Source organism: Microcebus murinus, chromosome 15 (genome assembly GCF_040939455.1).
Source record: "Microcebus murinus isolate Inina chromosome 15, M.murinus_Inina_mat1.0, whole genome shotgun sequence".
Lineage (NCBI taxonomy): Eukaryota > Metazoa > Chordata > Mammalia > Primates > Cheirogaleidae > Microcebus > Microcebus murinus.
This window is the reverse complement of record NC_134118.1, coordinates 72,915,388-72,940,576: the sequence shown is the minus strand read 5'-3', so window position 1 is coordinate 72,940,576 and position 25,189 is coordinate 72,915,388. Positions and strand designations below refer to the sequence as shown.

General features: G+C 37.4%; 1 protein-coding gene across 1 annotated transcript in view; it reads left to right on the top strand.

Moving 5' to 3' along the window:
• Positions 1 to 25,189, top strand: part of GALNTL6 (polypeptide N-acetylgalactosaminyltransferase like 6) — a 913,332-nt gene that overhangs the window by 327,070 nt on the left and 561,073 nt on the right. The window contains exon 3 of the mRNA XM_076010718.1: positions 1,485 to 1,593. Coding sequence (XP_075866833.1) covers positions 1,485 to 1,593 — 109 coding nt within the window. The remainder of the gene's footprint in view (positions 1 to 1,484; positions 1,594 to 25,189) is intronic.

Below are 25,189 nucleotides of genomic sequence, written 5' to 3'. Positions count from 1 at the left end.
GAGTACTAAAATTTCTATGGATAAGATAAACATCAATTAGAAAAAAATTTGCATTTTTTAATGTTTGTTCTATATTATTTTTTTCTATTTTACTTTGTTTTGTTTTGTTCATAATTTTCCTTTATCTTCCCTTTAAAATTTGCCCTCATTACTCCTAACATTTTATATTTATATATTTGTTCCTCTGTTCTTTTCTCCTGAGCTCATCACTACTCTGAGCAACAAATTCCTTGACATATATAGATTATATTCACTTGATTTGGACAATCTTTCATCTGATTCTAACAACCTTGGTTTTTAAAAATATTATTCCCCATTCTTATCATTCCAAAACAAGTGGACCTTTTATAAGCTATAAAGATGGGCTCAAGGGAGATCACTTTTCATAAGCATCATGGCTGCATTGTCTAAAACTAAGAAAAAAGACATTTTATGTGCCTTGGAATGGCTCTCAGGATAAAATTACCTCACTGAAATTATCCATCTTTTGCTTAAATTGAATTTTTCCACCTTTTAGAATTCTTTCTTTATTCCATAGATGTATTACTTCATAAAAGAAAAGTAGTCTGTGAATGTGAAAACATTTATTGTACATTATCTTAACTATTAACATTGTGAGGATAAATTTTACTGAAAACATTTTTTTCTTTCTTATTACCAGAAATAAATGCCTTAAGAAAAGGGAGTAGCTTCTGCTGAAATAATTCTCAAGTTGACGTTGCAACATATTGGGTTTTGGAAAAGCATGAAGCACATGTTGTGACTGCAGTTGATGAGTGGGTGGTTATTCCAACTACAAGTATCAACACGCTCTGCACTTCAGCAGAATTCTAGATGGGAGACAGTGTTTAATAGCTGTTCAGTCCACAATTTTGGTCTTAACAGAACTGATCCAAATCCTGGCTTTGTCAACTGTGGTTTAATTCAAGCAATTGTAGTTCTCTGGGCCTCAGTTTACTTGACAGAAAAATGGGGATTTATAACCCATGATGGTTATAAAGATTAAACAAACTTCTATACAGAGAATATTTGACATAGGGGCTGGCACATACTGAGCATTCAATGAATGAGTGCTATCATTCCAAAGCCATTCAAATATGCTTGATTAGAATGAAACTGCACTAATCATAAAAAAATTAATTCAACTTAACACCAGAATTGGTAGCGTTACCAACATTTATACTTTGGGTGATTAAAAATAGCTAGGTGTTTATGCTCAGAGGTAAAATACTGAATTATGAATGTCTCTGGATAAAACGGAGAATGGTAGGGGCTACGTGAGAGGCATGCTTTCATTTTAAAGGTTAAGAAAAGGATTTAAAATATGCCATAATCTGGTCACAAGCAGTGGCTTTCTTTTCACTATCTGAGGAATCACTTATTCAACAAATATTCTTTGACTGCCCATTATGTGCCTGGCTGTTTACCTACCATGCGGAAGGAACTACCTCCTTTTTATGCTTGAATACTTTCCTTTTCCACAGACATTTCCACTGGGCCTGGGAGATGGGCAATTCTATTCATGGACAGATGGTTTGAGAAGAAAGGACTGGCATGACTATGAGAGCATTCAGAAAGAGGCTATGCGCTCAGGTATGGAGTTCAGTGTAAGCCAAAGTACTGCTTTAACTCACTGCAGCGTCTCATTTGTCACTTAAAGGATCTCTAATGAGTGTTTCTTCCGCACACAGTAAAGTGTGTCTCGTGGGGATGTTGGGGCTCAAACGGGACAGAACAAAAACGATTTTAAATTTCAGACAGCAAAAAAAAAAAAAATTAAAAAATTAAAAAATAACGAATAGCCCTACCAATATCAGCTGCAGTAGAGGTCATTAAAATTCTAGGAACCTATGCTATTTTAGATTTCCAAACTGCTTTTTAATAATTTCTGGGGTTACCTTGGGATTTATCGATGAGGCCTGACCTGGTGGATATATATCTTGAGCAAGATTCACTCATTAGGGCTGACGTGTATCTGACCAACAAGGAAAAGTATCTGATTTCCGCCATAATTTCTAGACATTGGTTGGGGGGGGGGAGGGCAGGGGCCACAGCAAGTCAGTGGGTCACAGCAGCTGGGGACCTGAGGTTGGAACTCTCGGATAAACAAACAGGCACTTCGATGAAATCAATGGGGTCTGTACACACTCACAGAATTCTAGTCCCGGCCCAGAGCCACAGGGCAAAGTAATAGGAAAGAATAAGCCCTTCTAGAAGGACTGAAAAATTAGGTTTTTGGAAACAAGGATTCTGAAGGTTATCTAACTGGAGATGCAGTGAAAGCAAATCAAAAATGACAGGAAGCCGTGTTCTCTCATTTGGCCAAAGGAGCTCTGTTTTTTCATGATGAGGACACCACAGAAATAGACCAGCTACTGATGGGTACAGACAGCTGAGTGGCACGGAGACACTGCGTTCCAGGTCAAATCAGCAGCAGAACTGTGCCCGGCCACACTGCGAGGTCCCCTAGTCAGCCTTCCTCTTAGCTCATCCCCGTAGGATGACTAGGGTGAGAACATTCAAATAGTCATGAAACTGTCCCCGGCTGAGAAGTGTTCTTAGCTTGTGTCAGGTGTGGCTGACCTTGTTATAGACTTCTTTCATTTTCTTCCTCTCATACCTTTTCTCCAAATAAAGCTCCCCTCCCCCAACTTCATTAAAGCAGCTTGTCCCCAAAGATGTTCCCGTTTTGAGAGTTTCAACTTCTCCCAGGATCTGTCATGTTTCCACCTTGGCCATGACCCCATGGATGGTCCCAGAAGTGAGTTTCTTAGCAGCGTTCTCACTTTTCTGGTCCTGTTATCTTTTCCCTCTAGTGGCTTGATCAGCTCCATGATGCTGCGGTTTGTTGGAGATGTTCACCTAATCTTTCCAACTAAAGCTGCCACAACTTAATTTTAATGAATCAAATGTTTATTGGATGGATGTTTTGTACAAGGCGCTTTGCATATGTATTTTATTTAAACCTCAGAACAACTCTAACAGATAGGTATTATCATCATTAATTTTTATAAAATGAGGCCCTAAGAATTTATTAACTTTTACTCAGGGTCAAATAGCTAATAGTTTGCAGTGCTAGATTCAGAGCCAGGTCTTATCATACCCCATTATATTCCTCTGTGTGACACTGGATAGTAGTGTTTGGACAATATCGAGTAATGGCAAAGACACAACAGGAGGGAGACACACCTAGGTTCAAATCCTGGCTTTTCCCTATATGAGCTCTGTGTGTGGCAAATCAACTTAGGTTTCTAATATTCTATGTGGAATTTCTATAGGAATTAAAGATAACATATGTAAAGTAACTGGCGAATGATTTGGACATATCAAAAATTCATCTCATGACAACTGTAATTGTCAATCCATCTAATTACTTTCACACGCACTGCTGGGCCTACACTTTGCTTGTACCAGTGAGTTACGAGTACAAAATCCAGTACCTCACACATACTTGTGATTCATACCATTATTTCCACCTCCTGGATAACAGGCATTTTATATTTTCATCCTCACTTGGACCAAGAGAAAATTGATGATCTATGAAAGAAATTGGTAATATGCTAAATTTAAGTTCAAATTCTTTATGTAATCCAAAAGCTTTTAAATGATAGAATGTTATATGATTCACTGGAAAATATATGATACACACAATAGACTAGAATGTATTATTTTTATATTGTGAAATAAATATCATAGATAAAAGTGTATGGAAACGTAAATGTGTGTGTACACACACACACATGCAGGTAGAGTCAAAATAAAACAAACACCTGTGTTCTCCATGTCTGGGCCAAAAGAAAGGATCATCTGTGCTGTTGGGCCAATTCAAAGACTTGAATTTTGTGTTTACTCTCTTACTTTTCTCTCTAGTTTTTACCACTTGTGTATTTATCCTTAAACAAATGCCGTTACGTTTTGCCTGTGTTTGAACATTACCTAGAATTTAATCTCATCTTCTTTCACTCAAAACTATTTTTTTTTATTTTGGCATATCATGGGGGTACAGATTTTAAGGTTTCAATAAATGCCCATTTCCCCCCCCCCCACAAGTCTGAGTTTCCAGCATGACCATCCCCCACATGGTGCACATCTCACTCATTATGTATGTATATACCCGCCCCCCTCCCCCCTGCCCAATACCCTATTACTGTAGTACCTATGTGTCCACTTAGGTGCTGCTCAGTTAATACCAGTTTGCTGGTGAGTATATGTGGTGCTTGTTTTTCCATTCTTGGGATACTTCACTTAGTAGTATGGGTTCCAGCTCTAACCAGGAAAATATAAGATGTGCTATATCACCATTGTTTCTTAGAGCTGAATAGTACCCCATGGTATACATATACCACATTTTATTAATCCATTCTTGGATTGATGGGCACTTGGGCTGTTTCCACAGCCTTGCAATTATGAATTGTGCTGCTATAAACATTCGAGTGCAGGTGTCTTTTTTGTAGAGTGTCACTGGATCTTTTGGGTAGATGCCCAGCAATGGGATTGCTGGATCAAATGGTAGATTCACTTGCATTGCTTTAAGGTATCTCCATATTGCTTTCCACAGAGGTTGAACTAGTTTGCAGTCCCACCAGCAGTGTAGGAGTGTTCCTCTCTCTCCGCATCCATGCCAGCATTTGTTATTTGGAGACTTTTTGATAAAGGACATTCTCACTGGAGTTAAGTGATATCTCATTGTGGTTTTGATTTGCATTTCCCTGATGATTAGAGATGATGAGCATTTTTTCATATGTTTGTTGGCTATTCTTCTATCTTCTTTAGAAAAGTTTCTGTTCAAGTCCTTTGCCCACTTTTTAAGATTCATCCATGTCAGTGTGTGTGATGCTAGTCTGTTCATTTTCACTGCTGTTTACTTTCCTATGACATTCTCCTCTTGCGGACATTGGGTAGTTCCCAGGTTTTCCTTGTCCTGTACAGTGATGCTATAAGTATCCTTGGGCACGGTTCTGGGATAGCGACAGTATTTTCCTAGAGTACATATTGAATAATTTGTGTGTCTAGGAAATGCACATTTCAACTTTACTAGGTCATGACAAACTGTTTCCAAAGTTGATATATCAATTTCACTCTGATGAATAACAAATAAAATTCTCGTTGCTCTACATCCTTGTTCGTAATTGATATTGTCTTTTCCTCCCAATTTGGTGGGATGAAATAATCTCTCCTTGTCACTTAAAATTCACTTTACTAATTTTTAATGTGGTTGATCTATTTTTCTTATGTTTATCAGCCATTTGTTCTTCCTGTTTAGCAAAATTCCTATTCATTTATATTTCAAATTTTTTTTCCTCTTCTCTATTGAACACACAGTGCTCTTTACTTACTTTATATGATGTCCTTTGGTGGTTGCATATGTGAAAATATCTTAGTACACATTTTGTAGGCTATTTTTTAACAATTTCATTATGTATGGTTCAATGAATGTTTCTTAATTTTGATGTAGTCAAATATAGAGATTATTTTTTAAGGACAGTTCATATTGATGTCCTATATTATCTTTGAAAGCTTGACAATTTTACCTTTTACATTTAGGTGTTAAATCCACCTGGTCATCATTTTATATGATGTGAGGTAGGGGTCCAAAATATATTTAGTTTTTATACATTTATATAACCTGTCCTCAGCAACATTTATTGAAAAGTTTGTCTTTCCCTCTATTGATCTGAAATGTTGACTCTATTATAATTAAGTTTCAATATTTGTGTGTTCTCTCTCTGGGTTCTCAATTCTGTTCTGGGAGTAAAAATCTCTGGACTAATACCATAATAACTTATGTATATGTGTTTATAACAATTAATTGATAGCTAATATAGTTCATTAAGAAAGCTATTTTCTTGCTTTTCTTTGGGAGTGAATTGCTTTTTACATTATACTCTTCCTTAAAATTTTATACTCAGCTTTGAATCTCACAGATACATACACAGATACACACAAGAAAATTGAAATTCTATAGTTGTATTGAGTCCATTGATAAATTAGGGGATAATTGACAGTTTCAGTATCAAATAGCCCATTACATTGTATACCATTATAATTTTTTGCTACTTATTTATTATCTTTAGGGATAAACACACACAGTTGCTGTTTTTCTTTTCTGGAGATTGCATCTCAGACCCTCTTTAACCTCATGATTGAAGTTACTGAGGTTTCTTACTAATGTTGCAAATTCCCATTCAATTCATCCAAAGGGTAAGCACTAGAACCCAGTTTTAGACGTAGGAATTTACCACTCTTAAATGATTAACAGTAGTTTTTCCTAAGTTCCTTTAAACAGTATCACACTTCAGTGCTGATCGGGGACCTATTTTGCTGTTAAATGTCTTTAGCCTCTATAATTGAACAAGATTGCCAAATAAACAGAATCGGAAACACAATGTGCTCCATTTGGGATCCAGTAACTATGCTGATTTTAGAAAGAAAAAAATGATAATTTTGCTATAAGTACAATGGCTCCTGCTCATCTTTTATTGATGCCTCATGTCTCTTAAAAACATCTTCTAACATCTTTTTTTATTACTGTCAATAATGAAACATTGTTTATTGTTAAAGGGCTCACTCTATATATCTATGATGTACTCTCAGTAAATGTCATAATGAGATTTGTTAGGAGGTGGTCAACTTTGGGAAGTATTATCAAAATAACATTCATTACCATTCATTAGATTAAAATTAACTTTTAATGAAATATTTCCTTTGACAGTCATCGCATTATAGTGAAAATGTAAAATGGAAGTGTAGAGATTGTGAGCATTTTGTTGAGATTTATGTGTCTAAAAATAAAACAAAACTTAGCTGAAACTAAATTGGGTGACAGTTATCTAGAGAAAAATCACTTTAATCTTACAATATGAAAATAGCAGTGTAGAAATATCTCAGGAGATTTATTAACTGCAATTAGTTTGTATTAAAAAATAGTTACAACACTGGCTTTTAAAAATAATTCAGCTTAACTATTTGTTGCAAAGCTCAAAATATCTCTTTGTTTAGAAATATCAAATTCTCATGGGCAAGTATGCATGAGATTAATTAACCTTATTTTTTTTCTTACTAGTACAATGTGGTTTAATGATAGCACCTATCACAGAGTTATTTTAAGTGTTAATTAAACTATACAATTAAACTATCTGGGCTTTAGTTTATGCTCAATGATATTTATTAATATATAGTCACATACCCCTGATTCCTGTGGTTATGTGACTATACCTTGAATCAGCCATCATAATTCTTTTCATGCCTTCAAATCTAGTCAACTGACACAAACTCTCCCAAAAAATTTCACTTGGGGTTTCATATTAACTTGTACTTCAAGTAGAGCTATCACTTTAGGATTTATAAGACAAACATTTTCTGAATTTCTGCCCCAAATCTGTTCCCTTCTTAGTATTATATTTATGCTTTGTCAAAAATCCCTTTCATACAGTGGTGGTTGTGATCATTATCTAATTGTTTCTTGCTATAAATGCCCCACATTTGAGAGGAGCCATGAGAGTAGATGACAACCCTTGGTCATGAAGAAACAGGAAAATGTTCCGCTGAAGGAAGACAGTGTCTGATAAGAGCCAAGAAGGAGCAGATGAGAAACATGCAGTCAAGCAAAGGGTCTGAATCCAAATGGATCCAGTAGACCAAGGTTACATTGACTTTGCCTCTGCCATTCATCTTCCTGAAGTCTTTTACGCAATTTTATCTTCCTCAATTTTAACCTTTTCCCGTAGAGCTGTTAAGGCAGGGTGAAATGTAAATCTGTATTTTCCAGCAACTTGCCACAAAGAAAACTCCAACACCCACTGCATCTAATATTTTTTTCCTTCAACTCTGATGCTAATCTTCCAGCCAATAGGAACCCTGCTCTGGAAACTCCACGAAGTTAGATTTGCTACAGTAGCTGTGGCTTTACACTTCAGGAGATGTTAAAGTCACCCTTCCATTTAGAGTCATAGTCTACATAGGACTTATGTAGCATGTATATGTTCTAGGAAGAAGAGTAAGAGAACTAAAATTAGAGAGAAAATTTTTGATGATCGGGGGGCTATGATGTCACCATTATGACATTAACAAAGTCTTTGCGACGTGCTGATGCTAAACTTAGACCAGTCTCCCACGATTTGAGGGACTGTAATGGATTTCAGCCCAGGCGATCATTAAAGCGAAGCATTCTGTTTGAGACGTAACTCGACAGCGATTCGAGTGACTACTTGAACATCCTCCAAAATCCATATCCAGTACCTGGCACAGATTTGCCAGTGATAAGTTATGGGCCTTCCTGGCTCTGTTACCCAAAGAGTGCCGCTAAGGAAACGTGTGTGTTTACCCACTAGAGAAGGAGAAATGCCAGCTGGGGGGACTTAGGGCAACGCTCTCCAGAGACTGACTTAAGAACCATAAACCGTTGACTTTGATGCTCTGACTGCTAGTCAGTCCAAGTGTTTGAGTAGCCTACATGCCACACAAAAAGCCACTGTTCCTTCTGACACTTCGTAGACACAGAAACATGACATAAGTGGTCCTCAAAGATGCTAGAAAGTCGGAACTGGGATCATATTATTTTAAAGCAAAACTACTCTGCCCAAAATTGTGTATGATAAACGTGCATTGTTTGTAAGACATAGATGTTATAACAAAATGAGAATATAGCATGTAATAGATAAAGAATTTAATTCAATACGGTGTTTGGGGACCGATGTGGTATGAAAAAAGAGAGTACAATGAAATTAGTGTTATCAGGCATTTAATAATGACTTGAATTTCCATGGTGACCAGCTGAGCCTTAGGGATCCAAATTCATTATTGGGCTAGAATGGCTGATTAACTTAATAGACATTGACCTAGATAGCGATCTAATGGAATTTGGCAGTAGATATTAATTTAGATATACACATTATGAGTAGAATCCACTGAAGCACATAGAATTATTTTTTGTTTGTTTTAAAAAATAACAATCATTAAGGAGTAACTTACAACTGTGGCAAATTTTTTATAAACAAAAAATTTTTAAGCATAAGCTATTCAAAACAAATTATTGGATTTATATTTAATTATTACATTGGATATTTAATATTTTGTGTTTTGTAATAATAGAAATACTTTTATACAACTGAAAATACTTTATAAACCTTCTGACATATACACTATGAATATTTTTATAATCAAAACAAAGGCATTGAAAGTATTATCCAAACTTGGAACGCCAGCATCACACATTTGACAAAGACCTCGCATTTTTTTTTTTTTTGCTACAAATCCTTTACTCTTTACCTTGTTTACAGCTTCTCTCATTTCATTCTTCCTATATATGCATAGTGCCTTAAAACAGTGATTTCTTACACATTTTTCCATGTTTCTCACATCCCTATGAAGTAGGGATGGTCAAATATTAATCTTAGTTTAACATGAAGAATGAAATTTGGAAATGTCAAATGATTTATGTATATGATACATATGAAGTCAAGTGGTTTTATATAATATATACTATACACACACACATACACACAGTCAATGCCAACACCATAACTCTAATGGGTTCCAGGGTAACCTCGTTTTTATCCACTGCTCATTTCTCTCTATTGACTCTCCCTACTTCTACTAGTTGCCATTTGTAACATGCAACCTACATTTGCTCATCCATCCTGCCACCTGCAAAGGTTAAGAGTGACAATTCATTTCTCTGACTTCTGCTCTCCACTATATATATATATATATATAGGCCCCTTTGCCTCTTCTCTACAAAACCTCACCAGGTTTCTGAGCCCCTTGGAGGTCACACGCAAGTTCACCAACAAGAATGTCAGTATTCTTTACTCTGGCCGCTACACTGACAGCTAATATTTGACTGTCGCCCAAGTTCAGGATCTCACTGCCACAGCCCAGTCCCCCATGCTCCAAAAGCCATGCACCATCACGTCCCTAAAGCCTCATCCTGCATTTTCAGAGCCCCCCACTTTATGGCTCGAGAAGTGGGAGGATCCCTCTGTCCTCTACCTTGTGTTGTACTTTGTCATTCTAGCACTAAGACAACCAGTAGCAAAGCTTGCATTTCTCTCTCTCTCTCTCTCTCTCTCTCTGAGATCCTCATACAAAGTAGCCCCTTCAAACAGTTTCTCTATTAAAAGGACTCAGCTGTGAGATTCTCAAGTCAGACTGGAAACCAGTATCAGACAGACACCAACGGGCTGCTCTACGTAGAATTCTTCTGTATTTGATGCACAGATCCCAAAACCTAATGCCAAGTTCCCTACATCTGCTTCCCCCAGTCCACTAGTTGCCTGGGAACAGTGCAAATCTGTGAACACCCTCAGAACAATAAGTTTAAACCAGCAGATACTTCTAGGCTGGTTCAACAGAAGAGTTAAATCCCACTGGCAGGGATTTGCATACTTAAGCTAGGACTCCCCAACCTTCTCCAGGAGATAGGCATCACTTTACTTACGTGCGTGTATCTATATATGTGTGTACATGTGTGCATGTATGTGTGTGTATGTGTGCATGTGTGTGTGTATGTAGATAGATGCAGGTGATTCTTGCTCTCTTCCATTTTCAGTAAACTTGCATGTCAAAATAAGTCATCACATACAAACTCCTAGTCAACAATTTAAACCACTATAAATTATGTTTAACTTATTTTTCATCCGAGTCATGATACTGTAAATTAGTAAATTAATGAATGCTGATGGAATGATTTTTCAAGTTCATATACAACTGCATGAAAAATGTCACCTTTAACTACTAAAAAAAAAAAAAAAAAAGAAATGCTACCTCTTTTTATGAAAGAGCTTCATAGTCTTTATTTTTACAAAGGACAAAATGTATTTGACAAAGAACAATGCGATACTTTAAAAATGAACAGTCCTCATAGGGTTTTCTGACTGTTCAAAGATGCCTTCAAATATTTTTAAACATAATATATTAGTTCCTACCTATTGCAAGGAACAAATACACAGTGAGATAACTTCAGTCAGCTAATGACTTTCAACAATGATCATGAAAGTGCAGAAAAGCAGAGACTACTTTTATTAGTAACATGCCTGGACCGTAGGAGGATTTGGAAGTTGCACAGGCTGCGTCAGTCACCTCACAGCAGCTTTTAGATGCACAGCAAGAGCCCAAGAGCTCTGTCTAGCATGGAGCCAGCTCGTTTGTATCTTAGCAAGCTCCTACTGCTTCTCTTCTCCCTTCTCCCGATGATCCACTAACTGTCTCGTGTCTCCAGGCAAAAAGGCTCCAGAAGTGAGAATGGGACTGGCTAGAACAGTCCCCAGTCAGTCTGGGTTATCGTGGGGAGGTAGAGTCCCATGCCAAGCTTCCCGGGAAGCAGCAGGACAGATTGGCATTAGCTAGCCCCATTTGGTTCTGACGGTAAGCCATGCCTGAAAAATTTTGGCCGGGATAAAATGGGAACCTGGTACAAAAAACACAGCAACTCTTGTTTTATGAATCACTTTGGTCATTTCTCAGAAGGGCTCCGTAAGCCTAGCAGACAGACACTTCGAGTATGCTGCACAGAATAGTCAATTAAAATCTGGTCTTCTGATTCTTCTAAATACCAAGTGCCTCTTTTGAAATGAAGATTATGTCGGCCAGAATGATGTGACCAAGGCTTGTATTAGTCAGGGCTGTCCAGGGAAACCAAACCAACTGGATGTGCATACATTTTTAGAGAGAAATTTACTTTGAGGAACTGGCTCACGTGATTGTGGGGCCTAAAGTTAACTTACTATCTGTGGTTGTGCATGAACATGAAGGTCTACAAAAAGTTTGGGGTGATAAGGACAGGTCGTTACTATGACGATAAGCATTATTTTATTTACATAATCAGAATAAAGATACTATATTTTACAATTTAAATTAAAAATATTGCTAAACGATGGAGGCCCATAGGATGTGTCATAGAAGTTGAAAAATGAGAAGGAAAGTGTAGAATAGCATGATCAGAGAAAGCACCCTGGAGGGAGGGAGGAATTAAATCAGGTCTTGAAAGGTGACTAGAGGAAGAACGCCGTTCCTGGATTGGAGGTGGGAAAGAGACCTCAGAAACCTATTTTAGATGATGAAATGGACTGTCATAAGAATGTCATGACCAATGTCAAGACAGGTAAATGTCGTAGACTAGTAAGATATGTGACTAACATATGGAAATTGGATTTAAATTGGGATAGTCCATTTCACGGTGACAGTCTGAAAAAGAGAAATGACAGTAATGCATAAGCTCTGCCATCATTTTATACATAGCTAAGATAATACTGAATATTAGTTGGTACAGTGGGTGGCACTTCTGAAGTGAGACATCTCGAGATGTCATTCCGCAAGCTTGTATTTGACTAGGAGGTCAGACTGTGATACTAATAGATGTGCACATCCATTCTCTTTCTCTGAGAATCCAAGAATATATTATAATCAGCACATCTGTTTCAAATATGTCACCTTCATGAGGCACAGTTATCAATGAAATACATGTCACTAAACATGTTATTCTCTGGCTTCCTTTGAATTGTCTGTTTGCTTTGGAAGCTGGTAGAGACAATTCCTACAGGCATTAAAATGAAAGTACATATTGCTGGTGAAGAAAACTTTGATTATTTTGGATGAGTTTATGTTGATGAATCTAGAATCAAAACACGGATACACACTGAAGTGTGGCCACATCTGTGCATTGCTCAACTGCAGCTTTTAAATAACCTATCAGCCAGAAACAGCCAACAATTACATTCGCAAGACAGAGATTAGCCAAAGAATCTTACTACTATTGATGCGACTATAGATTTCTTTTTGATAACAAATCAACATTCTGCTAAAAATAGCTTCTATCAATCTACTTAGGATCTTAGCTGTAATTGCACGGAAAGGAATGCCGGCTCTTGACGAGGCAACTCTCATTTGTGCTGAAAAACGCCAAGAATGAGAAGTGCCAAATTTAGGACAATTTACACTAAAGGAAAAAGAGAAAAAGAATACATAGTCCTCAATATACTGAAGCACAAAAGTAGTGTGTATGATAAATTAATGAGGAGTGAGGCTGTTGTTAACTCAACTCTGCCTTTCAAATTCTGATGAGACAGAAGCCCTCTTGCTTTGTCTTCTGTTTGCTCTTTGTCTTGCTGCAGGGAATGTTTTTCTTCCTGCCCCACACCCATAAAGTATACAATTGAGTTTCAAGCGAACAATATTTTAGACCCTCTTATAGAACAGAAGCATAATAAAGAAGTTACAAGAGGAGTAACAATAGCATAAAGGGTTTAAATCCAATCCATTCTGCAAGTTCCTTTTTAAGCAGTCATGTGTCTCAGAGTGCACTGGTTTTTAATTCCAAGAAGAGAAAAGACAAACATTATCAATTCCGTATAACTCAGGTGTGCCTTAAATTATTCAAATGGCTTAACGATCATCATCAACTGTTTTCTAACAAGGAACCTCCAGTTTGGCGTGTTCTCCCATTTCAGATGGGATTTGATAGTAGCTGTGCTTTCATTTCTGTGCCCTAGTTCTTGATCACTTTGGAAGTTATGAAGTCATTTAATTTATTAAATTAAATTATAACTAAAATGAATGACAGAAATTCAAACACAATAGAAATTAATTTTATATAACACATCCCCAAGCAGCTGTGTTGTGGGGTCTTTTGTCCTTAAGAGATAATTTTATATGTTAAACAATCGTTTAATGTCAAAAGTGACTATAAGATTCATTTTCCCCAGAGAGTTGGATTTCGAATCACAACATTTCTGCAAACATACAATTATGCTACCTTTGACAAAAGCGCTTAGGACACTGTTTAGTTTATTCCTCACTGACTTGGTAGCCTTCCAGCACTTCAGATCATTGGAGTCACCACAATTCCATTTGTAGATACATGAAAATAGTTTCATTGACACTATTTTTTTTCTTTAAATCACTGTACTGCCAAGCAAACAGAAAAATCATTGGAAGAACCTGTTGAGTTAGCTGAAGGAGCTAAAGACAATAGCATTTTACCAAAATATCAAGGATAGAAAGTAAATATTTTAAAATGTTATTTTTGACTATGGGAAATGATTGCTATCAATTTCCAATAGACCACATAAAGTAAGCCTTTATTCCACTAAAGAAATTAGTTACCTCTAAGTATTTCTAACAACTATTGCCTGTTTTCTTTTTACTTTTCTCTTTTGGTACATATATATGTATGCACACTCACACACACACATACTACATATATGCACACATACAGTAACTGCTTTGAAAACATATACACCAAACTTTAATAGTGAGTACATCTGGGAAATTGTGAGACTACGGATAATTTTTATTTTATTCTTTGTGCTTTGATATTTTTCTAGGTGTTCTCTAATGATCACATTTTACTTTTATGATTGAAATGATAAATATGCTGTATACGTATTTTAAATTAAAAAGAAAATTAAGCAAGTGGGAAATCAGGGTAGGCAATTAAACAAGATTGAAGAGACAAGAACAAACAATATCCATTTTGTAACTAATATTTTAGCATTCGCTATTTGCAGGCATTGCAGTTTTCATATCTTCCGGTTCTAGGATGTGCATATATGTGGAATATTTTTACAATGGAGTTGAGATCTTAAGGTACATATAAATTTACAAACTGCTTTTATTTAACAACATACTATGCCCATTGCACTAAATAGTTCACAACTGCCAAAGTCCCCAATCTCCATGAAAATCACCATGATCTCCCTGACTTTTCAAGCCTAAGAGTTATCCCGATGTCACTATTCCTTCTATTTTTTTTCTGAAAATCCATTCTAGCAGCAGTGACTATGCTCTCCACCTGTAACTTCTTTATGAATGTATTGATTTCTCCCTGTCCCTACTATGATCACCCTAGCCCAAAGCTCTGTCACCGTTCATCTGAACTTCTAGAATAACTTCCTAACTAGTTTCACTTAACTCCTGCTTCTACAATCCAATATCCTCACAGTGACCAGAAATATATTTTAAAACCATAGATCATACTATTTTAGTTCCCTACTTAAATCATTCAAATTAAAATACTGGCAAATTAACATACTAGCAATTGGCATAGATGTGTATTAAATCCAAACACTTTAACCTGGCTTTAAAAAAAAATCTAACATAATCTGACCTTGCCACTTCCCTGACCCCACTGTCTTACTATTCCTCCCCGCAACCCCAAGACACTAAATTCTAGCCACATAGACTTCGGTAGTTTTCCCAAACTCTCCAGGTTCTTTCCCAATTTTCACTTAGCTTATTTCTCTTGCCAGGATCTTCCACCCCGGTCTTCCCATCTGTTTGCAGCTTGTCATTCAGCTTATAGCCAAAATGTCACTACCACATTGTTTCTCTTCAGAGCACATGTTGCCACCTGATACTCTTCTAATAGGCATTAATTGATAGATCAGTTGCATGGATTGTTTCTTTCCCCCAACTAGAATGCGCTCTCTCTCTCTGGAAGGCAGTGACCTATTTACTCCACTCACTCCTATCCTCCCAGAGGAAAAACAGCTGTTCTCAGGGTGAGGTCCAGAAAACATTCTAAAGCACACTCTGTTCTGCTGTGCTGCAAAGCTGCAGAGTTTTGTTTATGCTGGCACTGATTAGCTCACTGGAAATTGGTAAATAGAAAAATTATGTCAGCATAATGCAGAAGCCATGTCTTCTGTGCATTGGCATTTTTCCGTAGAGGATTAATATTTCAAGTGATTAGTATTTCAATTGATTGAAATACTAGAAGATTAATATTTCAATTGATTCCAAGCTTTCTCAAAACTAAAGAGAAATCCTAGCAATATATGAAGTGCTCATTTAAAAATTCAAACCCTAAAGCCATATCTGTCTTTATTTCACAAAGCAGCTCGTTTAGCCGCATTGAGGATTGCTACACTTTGCGCTCTGTTTACTATCTGAGAGATGGCGGAGGAAGCAGCTGTAAATGAATTACTGCCCCCCCTCCAAATTAAAAAAATGATTGAAAAGTCTACACTATTACTCTCATATAAGATTAATTTTAATTTTCATGAAATTTGTCTTTATTACAGTGAATATCTCTAAAGCAGTCACAGTTTAAAGAAGGGAACAGCTAAGAATTGATGACTGCTATGTGCAAGTGGTGGCAGAGATTTAATTGTGGCAGTGTCATTATTAAGAATTTTGTTCTTTTGTTAGTGCTCTGGTTACAAAATTCCATAAGTTTTGAGCCGTCTTTCATAGTCCCACTTTTTTTGTATTTATTCAGTAGGTTTGTAAAAAGCAAATGTGTTTAGTAAGGTACTTTTGGCATTTCAGCAGAAAAACTAACTTAACAGTGTTCATTTTTAAGAGACTGACGATGTTTGAGATTCAGTACAGGGGCATGAAAAAGAAAAATAATAAACAAGAAATTAGCTCTTTTATATGTCTCATTCAGGCTCAAATATATAACCTAGCAGAAGCGATTCTCTTTTAGACTATTGCTATGTACGAATTTCACACATAATGAGGTGTGTATCGGAACCTACCTGAGATCATTTATTTTCATAAGTGCTTTCAATTTCCTACTATGATCATGCCTAATTTATCTTCACATAGTTTATACTTCATTTGTATATTCATCTGTGCAACAAATATTTACTGATCACCTAACCAGATCCCAACCTTATATAACATTCCCAGGATTTAATCATGAAAAACACAGTTTTTACCTTTAAAGAGCGTTAAAGTTGAAATCCTAAAATTCTTTTAACTCTGAATGCTACAGCCATACGTGACCAACATTGTCTTGTAGTCACTCCAATAAGATTTAATCATAAATTGCTGTCACAGAAAGGTAAGCATCAACAGTTTGTAAGGCATCCGGTTTAGTAATTCATCCATCTTCAGTGGGTCAGGGGCTGGCAACTTGCTGACAACTTCCGTGTTCAGGGGGGTTAGGATCTGGTATAGATCAAAGTGGCTACACTCAGCCTCTCTCGGCCCTCCTTCTCTGTCTTATCCCTGCATTACAGGAAAACCACCTAGCAGTCGGTGGAGCCCAACCTCTAAAAAAGTAAAAATGTAAATCAATAAATAAGCAGTTCCCTTAGCACATTGCTGGTCTTGAGAGACACTTCAGTTTGCTACAGTTTCATTATTTGAGAAGGGGACGGTGACATAAGCTGTATTTCAAGGAGCAACAGCAAGTCTGGAACTAGTTACCAAGAGTTAGAAATGGAAACCAGTCAGACAGGTGTTACCAAGGGAGACAACACAATACATAAGGAATTATACAAGCAATTAATGCTGCATTTTTTTTGTTTCTGATTGGACCAATAAGGATTCCAAAAAGGAGGGGAGCCTTGCAATAGGCACTCCAGGTGAGCTGCCAGCTGTCACATCTGCCTGGGAGGCAGGGGTGAAAAAGGCAAGATGAGAAGAAACGTGGCAATAGGTTAGTCAGCCTACTACAGCCGTACGAATGTTAAAGACTCAGCACAGATGTGCGGATATTGAACACTGCTTTCAGATCACTTAAGAATTCATCTTCCGATTCTGTCATTTTACTCGATTGATCTAAGACCTCAAATAGAAAACTCTTATTGTCACAAATCAGAAATTTTATGATGCGTTGTCTGGAATTCAAAATCTCTAGAAAGTCTTCTAAAGAAAGAGACCTCGTTCTTTCCCAAACCGTGAGCAAGAGATGCAAATACATGGCGTTCATCGTCACAGTAATAGCACACAAAAGCAGATGAAGATTTCAGAACAAAATAGGAATTTTTTCCCATCTTTGCTTATAAATCATAATTATTGCGTAAGTCAATCAAACATGGATATATTTCTCTTTTCTTCTCCAGGCAAGAAAGTATTAAGGTACATTAGAGACTGTGTTGTGATTTATAGCTTGGAATTAGAAAAAAAAATAGTTTGACTTATCAAGCAAGCCAAAGCTTTTATGTTCTTGCATATTATTCTCCACCTTAAAGTTTCTTTTGTGCTAATGATTCTCAACTGTGGCTACACTTTAGTACAATTCGGGATAACTTGAAAAGTAGCAGTGAAAAATGGTGTTCAGCTTCCATTCCAGAGTAGTTAAATCAGAATTTCTGAGAGTGGAGCCCAAGCAGTGGTATGATTTCAGATGTTCCCCAGATAATTGTACTATGTAACTGGATTAAGAACTACACAACTGTTCCGTGGCCGTGAGCAGGGAGCACAGGCTGCAAAGCCTGAGAGGGCGCAGTGGAAGGAAGGGGCGAGCCCTATTATCGCAGCCTGGGAGGAGACTGCCCAGGGATACAGGTAGCCGGGGCTGGAGGAAGACTGCTCGGAGCACACACACGGCTTGTTTGCTCTTTACAAAGCATTTGGGAGATCTGCCCTGTGGTAATTAATGTTTCAAGTTACAGTTACCTTGGCCCTAAATCCCCTCAGGTTTGCTTCTTAGAAGCAGCTAAAGGTACCTTTCTATAGTAAGTTGCTCCTACTTGTATTTCAGCAATTTAAAAATTGACTAAAAAGTAGAGAATATTTATAAGTTGGTTAAATAATTCTTACTACGTTTTTGCCTTATTATAAAATACCATAGCTGTAAACCATTTATGAAACTATACTGGCAGGCAGGTTTTAGGTTTTAGGCTGGTTTTCCTATTATCTCTTATCATCTGTTTTCTAACACATGTAAAATGATTGTCACAATAAATACAAAATGATTTTTTCAATACTTTTAAAAAAAGATATTTTTAAAGGTTAATTAGCTATTTCCATTTTTATGCCATTTTGAAATTTTTTATACTCTATTTCTGTCATTATTTCCTTAATCTAAATCCAAATAAAGACTCCCTATGATCTCAATCTCTCTCTCTTTTCCCTCTCTCTTCCTCTGTCTCTGTCTCTCTCTTCTCATTGAATTAGAAATCCCCAAATTATAAACAACACTGCCTGAGATACTTGTTAAAATGCACATTCCTGAAGCTGGGTGGTAGAACTCTTCATAGAGCGTGTATGCGATGGGGCTCAGGAATTTTTATTTTAACAGTACTCTGGTTGATTCCAATTCAGTATAACACTTTGTATAACACTTTGAAATAAAAGTAGAATGTGATATTAATTCCCTCATGTAATAAACACTTTTTGATGTGTTTTGTACAATGTGGTTAAAAATACAAGTATGGGTGAAAAATAGACCTTGCCTTCAAATAGACTTGTTAGTTTAATATTATTGATGATTACAAACGCCATAAGAGAGCCAAGGGAATTGAACAAGCTCAGGGAAGGATTCTTCTAGGAAGTGGCATTTGTGCATTTGTGTTCAGTCCTCAGGAGTGAAAGTTGATTTATGGAGGCTATTCTCGGTAAATGAAACAGTATAAGAAAAGGCTCCGGACAAGAGTGTCCAGGGTTTGCATAGACAATAGTATATAAGTCTGGTCGGACAACACTGTCGCAGTGTTGGGGCCCCATGTTCAGTAATTTTTAGTGTTTCTTTTAGGACTCAGGAATAGCTTAGAAGGCATTTAAATCTAATTTTTCTCAGAGAGTCGTGGAAACATCTCTTTGGTGTAATGGTGTCTACAGAACCATGGGAGCTAGAATCCATTTCTTACCTATCTCCAAAGGAGACATGTGAACTAAGTTAACACATGAAAGGGAAAAAAATACTACTATCACCACAGGCTGGGTTGCTCTCACGTTTTCCTTGCAAGACTCCACCACTTGAGACATTTAGATCAACGACTTAGCACTTACATTTCTCCTCTTTGTGCAGCAAGACAAAGACAGAGGAGGATTCATTTTCTTTCTCCTGTCTATAGTCTTGTCCCAGAACTCTTAGTGTTTACAAGCAAAACTACCTCTAGACATTAGTGGATGAACAAAACGAGTTCTAGAGAAGAGGAACGGGAGAGAAGCCTGGAAGCCGACTGAGTTTATCCAGAAGACACAGGTTTAAAGTGGAAGTTACCTTGATTTGGCGAGACTGTTTTCCATCATGGTGGAAATCAGTTCTGGCAATACATAAATACATTTAAACAGCAATAACAAATGTTGCATTTTTACAAATCTGAGTCTGTTTTTATTCATTATGTATCTTTCTAACATTAGATTTTTTTTAATTTTTTTTAATTTTGGCATATTATGGGGGTACAGATTTTAAGGTTTCAATAAATGCCCATTTTCCCCCCTCCCCCCAAAAGTCTGAGTCTCCATCATGACCATCCCCCAGATGGTGCACATCTCACTCATTATGTATGTATATACCCACTCCCCTCCCCCCTCCCACCTCCCCAATACCCTATTACTGTAGCACCTATGTGTCCACTTAGGTGCTACTCAGTTAATACCAGTTTGCTGGAGAATATATCTGGTGCTTGTTTTTCCATTCTTGGGATACTTCACTTAGTAGTATGGGTTCCAGCTCTAACCAGGAAAATATAAGATGTGCTATATCACCATTGTTTCTTAGAGCTGAATAGTACTCCATGGTATACATATACCACATTTTATTAATCCATTCTTGGATTGATGGGCACTTGGGCTGTTTCCACAGCCTTGCAATTATGAATTGTGCTGCTATAAACATTCGAGTGCAGGTGTCTTTTTTGTAGAGTGTCACTGGATCATTTAGGTAGATGCCCAGTAATGGGATTGCTGGATCAAATGGTAGATTCACTTGTATCACTTTAAGGTATCTCCATATTGCTTTCCACAGAGGTTGAACTAGTTTGCAGTCCCACCAGCAGTGTAGGAATGTTCCTCTCTCTCTGCAACCACGCCAGCATTTATTGTTTGGAGATTTTTTGATAAAGGCCATTCTCACTGGGGTTAAGTGATATCTCATTGTGGTTTTGATTTGCATTTCCCTGATGATTAGAGATGTTGAGCATTTCTTCATATGTTTGTTGGCCATTCTTCTGTCTTCTTTAGAAAAGTTTCTGTTCAAGTCCTTTGCCCACTTTTTAATGGGGTTATTTGATTTTTTCTTCCTAATTTTCGTGAGTTCTAAGTATATTCTAGTTATAAGTCCCTTATCGGATGCATAGGATGCAAAAATTTTCTCCCATTCTGTAGGTTGTCTGTTTACTTTCATGACTATTTCTTTGGCTGTGCAGAAGCTTTATAGTTTGATCATGTCCCATTTATTTATTTTTGTTGCTGCTGTGATTGCCTTTGGGGACTTCTTCATAAACTCTTTGCCCAGGCCGATGTCTAGGAGAGTGTTTCTAACTTTTTCCTCTAGAGTTCTAATAGTTTCATATCTTAGGTTTAAGTCTGTTATCCAGCGTGAGTTGGTTTTTGTGAGAGGTGAAAGGTGTGGGTCCTGTTTTAGCCTTCTACAGGTGGCTATCCAGTTTTCCCAGCACCATTTATTGAAGAGAGATTCTTTTCCCCAGCGTATGTTTTTGTCTGCTTTGTCAAAGATGAGATGGCTATATGAGGATGGTTTTATATCAGGATTCTCACATCTGTTCCACTGGTCAATATTCCTGTTTTTGTGCCAATACCATATTGTTTTAATTACTACAGCTTTGTAGTATAGTTTGATATCTGGCATATTAATGCCTCCCATTTTGTTTTTGTTGCCTAGAATTGCTCTTGATATTCGGGGTCTTCTTTGGTTCCATACGAAGCGTAAAATTATTTTTTCTATATCTGTGAAGAATGCTGATGGGATTTTAATAGGTATTGCATTGAATCTGTAGATCAGTTTGGGTAGTATAGACATTTTGATGATATTGAGTCTGCCGATCCACGAGCATGGTATGGATTTCCATCTGTTTACATCCTCTGCTATTTCCTTCCTCAGTGTTTCATAGTTCTCCCTGTAGAGGTCTTTTACCTCTTTGGTTAAATATATTCCTAGGTACTTTAATTTCTTTGTTGCTATTGTGAAGGGAATTGAGTCTTTGATTTGGTTCTCAATTAGATTGTTGTTGGCGTATATGAATGCCTCTGATTTCTGTGTATTGATTTTGTATCCTGAGACTTTACTAAATTCATTGATCAGTTCCAGGAGTTTCTTGGTTGAATCCTTGGGGTTTTCTAGATACAATATCATATCATCAGCAAACAGTGAAAGTTTGATCTCTTCTGCCCCTATTTGGATACCTTTGATTCCATTTTCCTGTCTGATTGCTGTAGCCCAGACTTCCAGCACTATGTTGAACAGAAGTGGAGATAGTGGGCAGCCTTGTCTGGTTCCAGTTCTAAGTGGGAATGATTTCAATCTTTCCCCATTCAGTATGATGTTGGCTATGGGTCTGTCGTATATGGCTTGTATCATTTTTAGGTATGTCCCTTCTATGCCTATTTTCTTAAGTGTTCGTATCATGAAAGGGTGTTGAATTTTGTCAAAAGCTTTTTCTGCATCTATTGAAAGAATCATGTGGTCTTTGTTTTTGCTTCTGTTTATGTGGTGAATTGCATTGATAGATTTACGTATGTTGAACCATCCCTGCATCCCTGGGATGAAGCCCACTTGGTCGTGGTGGATTATTTTTTTGATAAGTGTCTGGATTTGGTTAGCTAAGATTTTGTTGAAAATTTTTGCATCTATATTCATTAGGGATATTGGTCTGTAGTTTTCTTTTTTTGTTGCATCCTTTCCTGGTTTTGGTATCAGAGTAATATTCGCTTCATAAAAGGTGTCGGGGAGGTTTCCGTTCTTCTCGATGTTGTGGAATAGTTTCTGCAAGATAGGTACTAGTTCTTCTTTGTAAGTATGGTAAAATTCAGGTGTGAAGCCATCTGGACTGGGACTTTTCTTTTTAGGGAGATTTTTAATTGCTGTTTCTATTTCAGCTGTTGAGATTGGTCTGTTGAGGGAATCTATTTCTTCCTGGTTGAGCCTAGGGAGGCTGTGTGTTTCTAGAAATTTGTCCATTTCCTCCACATTTTCCAGTTTGTGTGCATAAAGATTTTTGTAGTATTCATAAATTGTATCTTGTATCTCTTTGGGATCAGTTGTGATATCTCCTTTTTTATTCCTGATGGAGCTTATTAGAGATTTCTCTTTTCTGCTTTTCGTTAGCTTAGCCAATGGTGTGTCAATTTTGTTTATTTTTTCAAAGAACCAACTTTTTGTTTTATTAATCTCCTGAATAGCTTTCCTGTTTTCAATTTCATTTAGTTCTGATTTGATCTTGTTGATTTCACTTCTTCTGCTGGGTTTGGGGTTGGTCTGTTCTTCTTTTTCCAGCTCTTTGAGTCGTTTCATTAGATTGTCTATTTGTGATCTTCTTGTCTTTTGGTTATAGGCATTTATGGAGATAAACTTTCCTCTCAGAACTGCTTTAGCTGTGTCCCAGAGGAGTTGATAACGTGTCTCTCCATTGTCGTTTTCTTCATAGAACTTTTTTATTTCCGTCTTGATTTCTTCATTTACGAAGTAGTCATTTAGTAGGAGGTTGTTTAATTTCCATGTTTTTGTGTAGAAATGTGAGTTTCTGTTAGGGTTGATTTCTAGTTTTATTCCACTGTGATCTGAGAAGGTACATGGTATGATTTCTATTTTTTTAAATTTCTTGAGATTTTCTTTGTGTCCTAGGATATGGTCAATCTTAGAGAAAGATTTTTTTTTTTTTTTGAGACAGAGTCTAACTCTGTTGCTCTGGCTAGAGTGCCGTGGCATCAGCCTAGCTCACAGCAACCTCAAACTCCTGGGCTCAAGCAATCCTCCTGCCACAGCCTCCTCAGTAGCTGGGACTACAGGCATGTGCCACCATGCCTGGCTAATTTTATATATATATACATATATATATGTATATGTGTGTGTGTGTATATATGTGTGTGTGTGTGTATATATATATATATATATATATATATTCTTTTAGTTTTCCAGCTAATTTCTATTTTTTTAGTAGAGATGGTGCCTCACTCTTGCTCAGGCTGGTCTCAAAATCCTGGGCTCAAACGATCCTCCCGCCTCGGCCTCCCAGAGTGCTAGGATTACAGGCATGAGCCACTGTGCCCAACCTCTTGCATTAGATCTTAAGCACCTTTCAGAGCAAAATGAAAAGAATAAATTGCCACATTCTCTATGATTTCCCTACCAACATTAGTTTCCGCTGATTTCCACCCCTTCTGTACTTCCCTGTCCACTGTGTGTGTGTGCGCGTGTGCATGTGTGTGCACATGCGTGTGTGCATATGCGTGCACATGCATGTGTGTATGTGTTCATGCTTACTGGTTCTATTGCGTGTATGCTATTAAAACACTCCCTCCCATTTTACTTCTACCAATCTTACATTTTCCTTCATTCAGTAATACATTCAAAATATTTACGTCCAATTCTTTGTTGAGAATATTGAATTGACCGGCCTAGAAACCTGGACTGCAGAAGCGCGATGGTCCTCGTTTAGCCCCGTCTCGTGTTAATAAGGCAGGGGGGTTTCTCAACGTAGGCTGGTGTGGACGCGCGCGGGGACCTGCGGTCTGAGCCGGGCGCGCCTCATCAATCTCGCCAGTTCCCTGCACACGGCGGCCCGGAGCGTCCACACAGCGCGTGCGCGCCGGCACGCGCCCTCATCCACCACCTGCCTCCTCCGTCCGGGCAGAGCAGGGCCAGGCGCCTTCCCAGACTCCGCCGCGGGGACAGGACGAGGAGGGATGATGCTCACCTGGCTCGGCGTCCGCTGAGGATGCTGAAGCCGGCCGTGGACCTGTCCGTCCTCTCCCCTCCTCCCCAGGGCTGGCACGTAGCTACAGAGACACGGGGCTGTTTATGGGGACGGATATATCTATAGATATATAAAGTTATTGCTGCTTTTAAAGTGATAATTCAAAACATTAAAAGTTAAAGCAGGAAAATCAGATTATTTGCTTTGTTTCCTCCAAAATAGCCAAACACCACGTCATTTGAGTAATCTATTTAAAAAACTGTTTACTGGTTATTGAGATTTTATTGAAACAAAATACCTTTTAAATCTTTCTCTACACTACTAATATTAATATAAGCATCACACAGATAAAGGCACACACTGTCTCGAGCATTTTTTAAAGAATTTTATAAAGAGCTTCTCGTGTTTCAAGGAAGATTTCACTAGAATGCACGTGAAGTGATTTCCAACACTGATCCAATGAGCCCATGAAGGCAGATATCAAATGTAAGAAATTGTCATAATGGATTGTCAGTTGTTGAAATATGCATGTTTTAAAAATGCAATTGCCCTATTGGAAATTATTGTGGTGCATAAGCAAATAGAAATATAAGGTTTAATTTTGATTACCTTTATTAACAATTATAATTAGAGGAATA